The 12,177-nt window shown below is 43.5% G+C and overlaps 1 protein-coding gene across 1 annotated transcript in view; it reads right to left on the bottom strand.

Annotated features, from left to right (window-relative positions):
* Positions 1-12,177, bottom strand: part of ZNF143 (zinc finger protein 143) — a 76,131-nt gene that overhangs the window by 38,906 nt on the left and 25,048 nt on the right. Inside the window, exons 8-9 of the mRNA XM_037899788.2 lie at positions 4,545-4,664; positions 2,388-2,463 (exon numbers count right to left, since the gene is read on the bottom strand). Of these exons, the coding sequence (XP_037755716.1) occupies positions 2,388-2,463; positions 4,545-4,664 (196 nt within the window). The remainder of the gene's footprint in view (positions 1-2,387; positions 2,464-4,544; positions 4,665-12,177) is intronic.

Raw genomic sequence — 12,177 nt, 5'->3', positions numbered from 1 at the left:
TTAAGGGCCTGATCCAGAGGCCACTGAACTCAATGGGAAGACTTCCCCCCCTTGAGGAGGCTCATTCACTTCAGTGGGCTTTGGATTAGGCCCTAAGTGGACTGCCTTGCGCTGTGCCCTGAAGGGACAACAAAATGGAGGTTTTGGTGAAGTGAGAAGGTGGGGGCTAGTTTCTGAGCAGAGGATCCTCCACTGAGAGCATCCTATCTCTAGTCCCCTAGAAAAATGCAGAACCAAAGAACCCAGAAAAAGTTGCTGAAGACAGACTAACATGCACCTTCCCTGGCCACATAGTGATACACACATTTCTACTAAACAAAGGCCATGGATTTTCAGAATGTGGTTCCTGATTTAACTTTACAATGTTCTGTTGCTATATCTCAGTAACAGTTGAAGTTTTGATTAAAAAACACTATTTGAAAACATGAAATGCATCTACCAAGTTAGCCAATCCCCTAACTTGTGTTCTTTCTTACTTCTACAACACAAACACAGCCTCAGAATCCAACTCAGAAAAGCTACTACTATTAAATCCAGGTCATTTAATCCTTGAAGATGCATTTAAACATCTGCAGGGTTTGCCAGGCTCAACTGGTACAATAACTGATCAAAAATACACTTAGACATTAATAGGAAAATAAAAGGTAATGTATTTGTCCTTCTGTCTGTTGCAATGGTATACAGCAGGGGTGGCCAAACTGCGTCTCGCAAGCCACATGCGGCTCTTGCATAGTTAAAGTGCAGCTCACAGAACCCCGCACATTCTCCGCCTACCAGACTGGCAGGGAGAGTTCAGGGCTTCTGCCCTGCAGTGGGGGAAAGGGCTTCTGCCTGAGATGACAGGTGGCTGCTGAGAGTGGGGGGACAAAATTTAAAGGTTCGGCCTCCCCAACAGCTTGAGTCACCATCCCCAGGCACATCCCCCCCTCTTACCCTCAGCAGCCCCTCCCTGCAGCTCCCAGGTGTTAGCTCCCCATGGAGAGGCAGCTGCAAACAGCTGGGAGCTACAGGGACAAGCAGCAGCAAAAGCAGTGGCACTCCCTACAGTTCCTAGCTGTTTGCTGCTGCCTCTCCGCATGGTCGCAGCTCCCAGTTTGCCAGCTCCAGCAGCTGCCATGCAGGGAGGAGGCCTGGCGACACCATAAGACCGAGTGGGGTCAGCAAACCCTGGCAAAAATCAGGTGTGGGACGGGGAGGGAATGTGACCCCACATGCCCTACCCCACGCATCACCTCTGGCTTCTGCCCCACCTCAGGGCTTCAGCCCCACGGAGTACACCTGCCAGGGCTCAGGGCTTCAGCAGGAGTGGGACTTCAGCCCCAAGCAATGAGAGGCACCTCCCATGGGGCTAAAAGCCCGAACCCCCGCCCCCTCCTGGCAAGGCTAAAGCCCTGAGCCCCAACAGGTGCTTCTCACGGGACTGAAGCCCCGAGTTCCGACAGGTGCGCCCCAGCTCTCGAACTTCTAAAGATTGTCATTTGTGGCTGAGAGGGTCAGTAAATTTGGCCACCCTTGTACTATAATCTTAAAATTGCTTTACAAACACTGTGCAACTAAATTTATCTGAAGTCACTGAAGTACAGTTGTTTCTGTGTTGGCCTTTCAGCCCAGTATTGCTTATATTAGTATGCCTACAAAGAAACCAGGCTTTTTATATTACAATGGAAGGAGTTCTTCATGCAATCTTCTTAATCTTTCAAGTTTCAGGGTTTTTTAACCCTATCTCTTTGTTTCTGTGTATTACAATCATGTTCAAAAACCAAGAAAAGAACATTTTAAAACAGCCACTGCTTGTTTTACTATCCTCCATATTTTACTTACTCATCTCATCACTCCATTTTACAAGATCAAATGAAATGTCATGCATAAATGGACTAGTCTCTATGAGCTGTTAAATTCACTTACTTTATGAGAAATGTCACTGCTTGATGTGACGGTGAAAAAGAACCAGATCAAGCACACCGCTTGACACAGAGTATCACCGATCAAAATTTTTTTTTCAACTGGGGATCAGATATCCTTGTCTGCAGCCAGCAAGTTGAGCCTTTTTATTTTCACCTTATTTAACTCATGAAACTTATTCCACATTAATAGATTTTTCTGTCCATAGTGTAGAAACTGACAATGGGATGCTAGATTACACATTTTCTTCTGTATCTCTTTGTTTCATTACATTTCTGCTTCAATAACGCTCAAAATACTCTCTTCCATAAGCCTCATTCCATCTTTACTAAGCTATGTTAGCTGAAAATATGCCCACTTCTCATAAATGGACTGAAATCTAGCCTTTCTGCATAGCAGATTAAAAACTGCACTAACAAGAACATGTCTTATTAGGAGACAGACAGGCCCTAGCAAACAGGAGAAAACACTCCCCAAAACATTACCTGTTGCAAATGCTTTGCCACAACCAGGATGTTCGCACTGATATGGTCGATCTCCTGTGTGCGACCTTTCATGCACCTGTTAAAAAGACATCCACCACACTGATATAATACAGTATTTTGTCTGCTTTCTCGAATATAAAAACTATTTTATTGTCAAAAATTATATGTTTAGTCTCTCTTCTTGGAAGTCACTGCTTAAGAAGTGTTCTTTTTTTCAACAGTAATAATGATTTTTTAAAAATAGGATAATAATGTGTTCTGGAAAAGTAGTAATGTCTCTGTTTTCAGGATCTGACCTGATGCCCTGATCAGTTTTATTGAAACAGGTGATTTGTCCTATTTTTGTAAAGAAGCAGAAGAGCCAACTGAAAGGGTCACCAAACAGCTAAACTGGCAAAATTGACAGTAGTCTGGCTGTGTGCATGTGTGTCTCAAGGGCTACACTCCACCCCAATAGGGTTGCCAGGCGTCCACTTTTCGACTGGAATGCCTGGTCGAAAAGGGACTCTGGCAGCTCCGGTCAGCACCGCTGACCAGGCCATTAAAAGTCCAGTCAGCGGCACAGCAGGACTAAGGCAGGCTCCCTGCATTCCCTGACTCTACGCGTCTCCCGGAAGCAGCTGGCATGTCTGGCTCCTAGGCGCAGGGTCAGCCACAGGAGCTCCGTGGGCCGCCCCCACCCCAAGCGCTGGCTCTGCAGCTCCGACTGGCTGCGTTGCCTGGCTGGTGCCTGCACCCCAAACCCCTGCCCCAGGTCAGAACCCAATCCCACACCCTAATTCCCTCCTGGAGCCCACACCCCAGCCTCTTGCCCCAGGTCAGAACCCCATCCCACACCCTAACTCCCTCCCGGAGCCCGCACCCCAACCTTCTGTCCCCCTCTCACACCCAAACTCCCTCCCAGAGCCTGCACCCCGCATCCCCTCCCACACCCCAGCCCTAAGCCCCCTCCTGCACCCCAAACCCCTCATCCCCAGCCGTACCCCCTCCTGCACCCCAATGCCCTGCCCCAGCCCTAAGCCCCCTCCTGCACCCTGAACCCCTCATTTCTGGCCCCACGCCAGAGCCTGCACCCCCAGCTGGAGCCCTCACCCCCTCCCGTATCCCAACCTCAGGCCCCAGCCCAGTGAAAGTGAAGGAGGGTGTGGGAGAGGGAGCAACAGAGGGAGGGAGTATGGAGTGCGCGGGGGGCGGGGTCTAGGAGAAGGGGTATGGGCAGAGCTTCGGGGCAAGGGTGTTTGGTTTTGTGCGATTATAAAGTTGGCAACCCTTCACTCCAATATTCCCTCAATCCCTATGAGACCTCCCAGTGATCCTTCCCCTGCTGCATAAGACATTTAGCCTGTACTCCACCACTGGATTAGATCCACATGGAGTGAGAGACTGATTCTAGACTGCACTATCATTGGAAAGGTTGCACCCTCCCCCATCTGCAAGTGACTAACCTAGTTGGCATCTGTACTTCTCTACATGTTCCATGTACCAGAGCTAAGCACGGGATTGAAAAAGGGAACCAGGGAGCGAGTAGAAAAACAAGAGCTGTTCCAACTTTTCAACTTTGAATATTTCATCGCTCTAAAGAATTAAAGATCACAATACAGCAATATGAGAATTCACACGATAGAGCAGAGCTTCCCATTGTATATAAACATAGAAATTAAAATTTAATTGTAGCATCTCCAGGCTACTGCTGATGGTGGCTATCTTGATGAAAAAAGTGACATACTTTGTGATACTTGCAATATAGGAACCTTACACATCTACATTCATTCTGCTTTGAAAATCCGAAGATTGACAACCTTTACATTCCACCTTTTTTCCTGCTGGTCTTCCCAGTTCTCAGCTGTGATGCATTTGTTTAATTCATGTTTTCTGGCAGCGTTTCCCAAAGTGTGGCATGTATTTTGCTGGCCCACTGATAACAGTCCATTACCTGTTAAACTTTCTAAAAAGGGCCTCATCTCAGAACACTAAGCATGACAGTTTGGAGAAACTGGGGCATCTAGAACATCCTATTGATGGAGATTTCAGTGTACTCAACTTAGGATAAAAAGAATGCTCTTGTGTCTGACTTCTTGTATGTTTCCATTACCTTTGTCCATGTAATTGTGTAACCAAAGAATGCCTGCAAGCCACTGACCCTCATTCTGCAATTACCTTAAGATGGTGAGCTGTTGTGTACAATTTTCCACAGCCATCATATTCACAGCGAAAAGCCTTCTCTCCACTTGGCTGAGATTTAGCTGTCACTCTTGTTCCATGTCCTTGCAAGACAATCTAGGATAAAACAAATATGACAACATGGAAATCATTTAAGACGTTTATAACCAATTAGACAAAAATCAGATTTTCAAAATAAGAAATAACAAGAGTTAATCCTAGTTGATGTCTTTTGACTCAGTCCACCCTGCCATTTGCTGTGTTTGCTGATTCTCCTCCTGAAGCCTGTCTTCCTTCCAACCTACTCTCCCTAATGTCCCTTAAGTTTCATTTCCTTCTCCTGTTCTTGTCTTCATGCCTTCTTCAATGCAGCTCCTGCAATTGGAATTTCCTCTCAAACTGGTCTACCAAGCAACTTTATTTCTCTTTATTCAAATCTTTCCTTAAAACACAATTCTTCTGTGAGGCTTTTTAATAATAACCCCCCAAATAATTAATATAGACTTAAAAACAAACGATTTTTTAAAAAAAAGCATTTCTGGCTTGAAGATTAGACCTTGAGCCTCTATGCCTGCATATTTGGACTGTGTAATCTATGTTTTGATTAGATTATCGATTCCTCAGGGTAGGAACGGTCTTTTTATAGGTTTATATGGAGCTGAGAATACTACCAGGGCTCAATAAATAAGAAACAATTATTCAAAAGTTAAGAGTAACATTGCACTTCAGTCTGCAAAATTTTGGCCAACGGAATTTTGGTGTGAAAGGAGGAAACAAAACACAGAAGCCTGTGAAGTTAATTTATTTTCAGCTAATAAATGACAATGGCATAAATGAATAATCAAAAAACAGTGAAAAGAAAGTTAACATGAAAAGCGAGTCCAGAAAGAATGTAAATAATCTAGTGGAAGTGAATGGGTTAGACTATAACACTTGTCCAAACTCATAGGAAAGGTGCTAAAGGAAGTGCTTCTCTGAACACATTCAGATGCCGTGCTTCCTACTTTCTACTCTGAAAGTGCCTGCTATCTCTAAATTACAATACAATGTATATGCAACTGCAGACACTTGTAACTTTTATTTTTAATATTAATCAGCAACAGAAGCAACTCCCAACTTACCTTTTTAAAATAAAATATTAAATATCAGGTCAGGACAGTCCAATTAGGATTTACTTTTTTTAAAAAAAGGTTTACTTCACCAAATATTAACTCATATGGTTTATTTTTTAAATTATTAGTATTTCAGTGAAAACACTGGCTCTAAATATTCCCTGGCAATATTTGCAACCCAATGGAACAATGCACTGCACTGGTACATAAAAACTAGAACATAAAATAGATTTGAAATCCATTATAAACAAAAGCAAAACTAACTAATCTGTTTTCCTTGTCCAAATTGAAAATGGAAAAAGTAAACAGATCAGGTTAATTGGAAAGAGTAAATTATATTGTTAAAATTATTTCATTTTAATCATTTAAGGTACTAATATTAACAAATGTAAGGGAATATTTTTGTTAAATATTATTTTTATTCTGACAGTGTCCCTTTAAAGTCTAAAATCAGTGTGTCCTTGGGAAAAATATTACTGAAATACACAGCTGGGTTTAAGTTTCCGTTTTCAAAATGCTGGTGATAATGGGCTATTTTATCTTTACCATCATGAAATAAGATTCTCTGCTTGCAACACAGATTACAAGTAACAGAACACACGGGACATCACAATTAATCCAATCTTTTGAGCCAATAACTCACTAATTTTAAGTACTAAACTTGCTACCACCAGAAAAATAGCTATATAATAACCAATCTAATGGCTCAAAAAGGTGCCTCATTGGACAACTAATGCCCATGATTACCTTTATTGTTTAGCTGAGGATTTCAATGTATCATTCCTCTAATAAACATGCAGACACCAACCTGAATCTAGATGAAATCATGGTCAAGTGACTAGTGATTTTGGGGTGCCTCAACTAGAGATACCTCAAAGAGGCCTGATTTTTAGAGTGGATACTCAGCACTTTCTGAAAATCAGGTCTCATTCTGGGTCGGAGTATGCTGCGCCCTGGCTCTCCTCAGCTGCCATATGTTTCTTTGGAAATCAAAGCCAACCTGTACAAAGTTACAGCAGACTCCAAGTTGCTGTATGTTGAGGCTGGGTCGGAGAATCAATTTTCTTCTTAATGTAGTTGCCATTGAGGGCCACAGGTTAGACACCACACCCACAGACCATCTGAAAATATTGGTACCAGGAAACTACCAGGCTGAGCACTCACAAATTTTTACTACTACTAAGTATAACTAAAATTAATGAGGGGCCTTCAGAAAGTGAAAAATAAATTGTTTTCAGCATTTTGTCTCTCAAGCAAGTTTGCTATTGGAAACCTGCTACTCTGCTACCCTGCTATGGCCTCCTCGCTGAAGAAATTCTGGTGATGAAATGGGAAAGCATCATTCAGCTGACTGTACACGGCTACTAATGATCAAACAGAACTGTAGCATACTAATTTGTCCTTGACTGTTGAAACAGAGGGCCCATACCAGCATCCATGAAATCCTGAACAGTAGAGTTTAGAGTGATTGATAGCATGATTTAATCTAGGCTATCTCCCCTAAGTTACAGAGTAAAATTTCTTTCTGTGAAGGAATTTTCATACCTTGGGGATAAAATTACTTAAAATTTGGTCCCAGCTCTCTGACACCATTGTGGCATGTGAGATGTGGGCTTCCAGTGCCTTTGGTATGCAGACAACGTCCCGTTTTAAATCTTTACCTTGTCTGACTTGGCTTTCCAAAGAGCTTATAACCGGAATATTTGGAGGACATCATCAAATATTAAGAAAAGGAGTAGTTTTCCTGTCTTTCATGGGTGGAGACACAAATTTCACTTTGTTAGGAAATTCTCCACCCCATCTAAATCATGTCCTCATTAGCCAGGTGAGCAGGAATTACAGAGATTTTCTTTGATGTAGGAAGAAAGACTTTTTATTGTTTTTTTTAATTACCTTTTTTGTTTGTGGAACTTTAAAGTAAAGAAGCAACTCTGTTCTTTCCTTGTCTTATTCTATTTCTTTACAAAAAGACCCTGTGAAGAGAAAGACCGTCATCCCCACTTATGTTTAAGAGATTCAGACTCCTGACCCTTCTCCGGGCCTAGCTTCAGAAATTGCATCCAAGTTTTCCCACTAGAACCTCTCAGGGAAGACTTCCCTTTTGGAAAGATTTTTAAACTTTAAGTGGTACTATGAACTCAATGAAACAATCTTATTTTCAAAAGGAATAGAAATTTTACGTTGCTCCTTAAAGGGTTGATTTGGATCAAGGCCTCCTTTGCTGCTCCCTTGCCCAAATCTGTGAGACAAGTGGGGGGCACTTGGTAGAAGAAGGAAATGCTACCAAGGAGAACGAAGAGAGCGTCTGGAGGCATATACCCAGTATGTCTCTCTAAGGAAAAGAACAGCCACTTCATCACCTTTTGTGAGATAACTGGAAGCTGAAAAACTAGATGTAGAATTGCTTAACCCAGAGGTTCTCAAACTTCATTGCACCGTGACCCCTTTCTGACAACAAAATTTACTACACGACCCCAGGAAGGGGGACCAAAGCCTGACCCCGTCCTGAGTGGGGGGGCCAAAGCCCAAGCCTCACCACCCCAGGCAGTGGGACCAAAGCTGAAGCCCAAGGGCTACAGCCCCAGGCAGGGGGCCTGTAACCGAGCCCCACAGCCCAGGGCTGATGTCCTCGGGCTTCAGCTTTAGCCCCCGAAGGTGGGGCTCGGGCTTTGGCCCCAGCCCCAGCAAGTCTAAGCCAGCTGTGACAATCCCATTAAAATAGGGTTGCAACCACTTTGGGGTCCCGACCCACAGTTTGAGAACTGCTGTCTTAACCCCTTGCTGCTGTGTCCTCAAACCAAGAGTCAGCCTATAAACCCAAATCAGAAACCCAAGAGAATTTTTTTTAATCTAGTAGTTTTCAGGAGAAAAAACTTTGAAGACGATAGTGGGTGTGGGGAAAGGAGGTTACTTAACTGTAACTGGAGGGTCTTCCAGATACGTGGTCCCTATTTGTATTCTACATGTGGGTACGCATGCGCACCATGCTCTCCTGACTCTGGAGATTTTTAGGAAGCAGTGTCCATTGGTCCCCATATGCGCTATTGTTCTCTTCATGCTCTGAACTGAGGGCATAAGGGGCAGTGCAGACTGGCGCCTCTCCAGTTCCTTCTCCTACTACAAATCTAGTAATATCCGCAGCAGAGGGAAAGAAAGGCAGGTAATGGAATACAAATATGGACTATACATCTAAAAAACCCTCGAGTAACCTCTTTTTCTTCTTTGAGTGATGGCCCCTGTATATATTCCACCTGAGAGATGAGTAAGCAGTAGTCATACCGGAAGTGGGTGCAAGGTCACAGAAGTGATGGCTGAATGTAATATTGCTGTCTCCACAGCTGAATCTGTAGTTGAAGACTGGCCGAAGCGTAATGTCTTGTAAAGATGTGGAAGGAGCTTCAGGTAATTGGTCTACATATCTCTTGTAGAGGTACATGTCTTACAGATAAAGAAGAGATTGCTTGCACTCTGGTGGAATGACCCTCACCCTCTCTTGGGGAGGTATGTGAGCTAGTTTCGTAGCAAAGGAGAATGCAGCCAGAGATCCATTTAGAAAGACTCTGAGCATGTATATCTTGACCTCTCCGCTATGGTAACAAAAAGTCTAGATGTCTTTCTATGTGCTTTTGTAAATAAAAGGCCAGTGCTCTTTGGACATCAAGAGAATGAAGACATCTCTCCTCAGCAAACACATGCGGTTTTGGGAAAGAAAAAAAAATAGTAAGGGGATGGTTTGACTCTCGTGAAATTCTGAAATTACATTAGTGATGAATTTCAGGTGGGGGTAAAAAAAAAAAAAAAAAGACCTTTTCTTTATGAAAGATAGTATATGGTGGGTCTGCCATGCGTCCTCCCAGCTCACTGACTCTTCTGGCTGATGTGATGGTGACTACAAAGGTAACTTTCATTGAGAGATGGGTCATGGTCCATGTGGCTAAAGGTTCAGGAGGAGGTCTGGTGAGAGATGAAAGAATGACACTGAGGTCCCATTGAGGTCTTGGCTTCACCAGTTGTGGGAAGGATCTAAGAAGTCCCTTAAGGAATCTATTTGTCATGGGATGAATGAAGAGGATATAGTCGTTGATAGGAAGATGAAAAGCACTGATTGCTGCTAAATGACTCTGTAAGGAGCTAACAGAGAGACCCAATGCCTTAAGGATAAGTAGATATTCTACAATAGCAAGGATCCCAGTGCTAGGGAATTCTACACAACTAGCAGTTATGCTGCAGAAAGAGTTACTTGATGTCTGATATATCAGTTCCAGAGGTTGACTGTCTCTGCACACAGAGGAAAGGATATTGTTCCTCCCTGCTTTTTTATATTTAGAAGACAGTTAACATACTGTCTGACATTATCTGGATATGTCATGACTGAATGAGTGGGAGGAAAGTGTTGCAGACCCAACAGACCACTGTTAATTCCAATAAACTGATATGCAACCTGAACTCCCGAAGGGTCCAGTTGCCTTGTGCAGTATGATTGTTCATATGACCTCTCCCATGTAAGAGGGAACTATCTGTAATGATACTCACCTCAGGTGTAGGTGTGAGGAAAGGAGTCCCCACTTGAACTTTCTCCGGCTTTGTCCACCGGACAAGAGAGGCTAGAATCTTGGATGGAACTGTTAATTGGGACTGATGTTGATTTTTTCTGGTGAGTAGACGGACTGAAGCAAGGTATGCAGATAATGGAGATAGAGCCTGGCAAATGGCATCAGGTGTGCACATGAGGAAAAGGCAAGTCTAACTGAAGTCCATGGGTGACCTGTTTTATGAGATTGCCCATGGCATGAAATCTTTCGACTGGTAGCTAGGATTTTGCTCTCATTGAGTCTAAGGTTGCTCCTAAGAAGTTTGAGGACCTTGTGGGTGGTCAAAGAGGACTTTTTGTGATTGGTAAAAATTCCCAGGGAATGCAGCATACAGAGGAGGAATTGGGTTGGCAACTGGGCCTCCTTGTATGATCTGCCTGTCAAAAGCCAGTGAGCCACAAAAGCCACAATTGAGGGATCCATACTCTTTCTGGTCACTTTCTCCTGCTAAGGAGGTTTACTCTGGCAAAATCTACAGAACACAGGTGTGAGGATTGTCCTGACCTTGAAGGAGAGGAGGGATCTCTTTTCTGGGGGGCATCCTTGGAAGAAGATGATTTGTCTCTATGCTTGTAAGAGTTTCCTTTACTCTCATGAGAAGCCTTCTCCTTTGTCTTGGAAGTCTTAGCCTCGACTCCTGAGCTCCTGCACTGCCTGTTGACTGAGGCTGATGTACAGGGGGGTCTCCCCGACCCAGATCTGAGTGGAGTCTCCTGGCTTTCTCCATCAGATGTTTTCTAAGTCTTAGCTCTTCATCATCATGAGTTCTGGGAGGGAAGGAGCAGCAAATCCTGTACTTCACTGAGATGTGAGCCTCACCAAGGCAATAATAGCAGAGTTGGTGTATGTTGCTCACTAAAAAGTAGCGGGGACAAGAAACGTAATTTTTGAACTCCAGGACTCTGAACATAATCCTAACTCCTCAGGAAGGATTTCCTGGGGACAGTGAAAAACAACTAACTAACCACACTAGTACTTAAAACTAAAAGAGTTAAATACTAAAACTATTTAAAAATATATTTACAGATAGACACAATTGAAGAAGAAACTGGACGAAGGTTCCAACTCAGGCCATGTGGCAGTAACAAGGAACTGGAGAGATGCCAGTTCCCTTATACCCTCGGTTCACAGTGAGAACAACAACTGCGTGTGTGTGGACCAATGGACACTGCTTATTAAAAATATCTGAACTAAAGATGCATCAGGCAAGGTATTTCCAATAGAGACAGGGAAGTGTATCATTATACAAGGCACTGGTGATACCTCATCTGCAATACCATGTGCAATTCTGGTCCCCCATGTTTAAGAAAGAAGAATTCAAACCGGAACAGGTGCAGAGAAGGACTACTAGGATGATCCAAGGAATGGAAACCCTACCTTATGAGAGGAGACTCAAAGAGTTTGGCTTGTTTAGCCTAACCAATAAAAGGCTGAGATATGATTGCTCTCTATAAATTCATCAGAGGGATAAATATCAGGGAATTATTTAAGTTCAGTGTCAATGCTGATGCAAGAACCAAGGGATATAAACTGGCCATCAGTAAGTTTAGGCTTGAATTTAGATGAAGGTTTTTAACTATCAGAAGAGTGAAGTAACAGCCTTCCAAGGGGAGTAGAAGGGGTAAAAACCTAACTGGCTTCAAGACTGAGCTTGATAAATGTATCGAGGGTATCGTATGATGAGACTGCCTACAACAGCACGTAGCTGATCTGCCACTGCTAGTAGCAAATATCTCCAGTGGCTGGTGATGGGACACTAGATGGGAAAGGCTCTGAGTTACTACAGATAATTCTTTCCCAGGTGTCTGGCTGGTAGGTTTTGCCCACATGTTCAGAGTCTAACTGATTATCATGTTTGGGGTCAGGAAGGAATTTTCCCCCAGGTCAGAAAGGCAGAGATCAAGGGGGAAGGGGGGGCTGCCTTCC

This window comes from Chelonia mydas, chromosome 6, assembly GCF_015237465.2.
Source record: "Chelonia mydas isolate rCheMyd1 chromosome 6, rCheMyd1.pri.v2, whole genome shotgun sequence".
NCBI lineage: Eukaryota > Metazoa > Chordata > Testudines > Cheloniidae > Chelonia > Chelonia mydas.
Note: the sequence above shows the minus strand (reverse complement) of the source record. Positions and strands in the feature narration are given on the sequence as shown.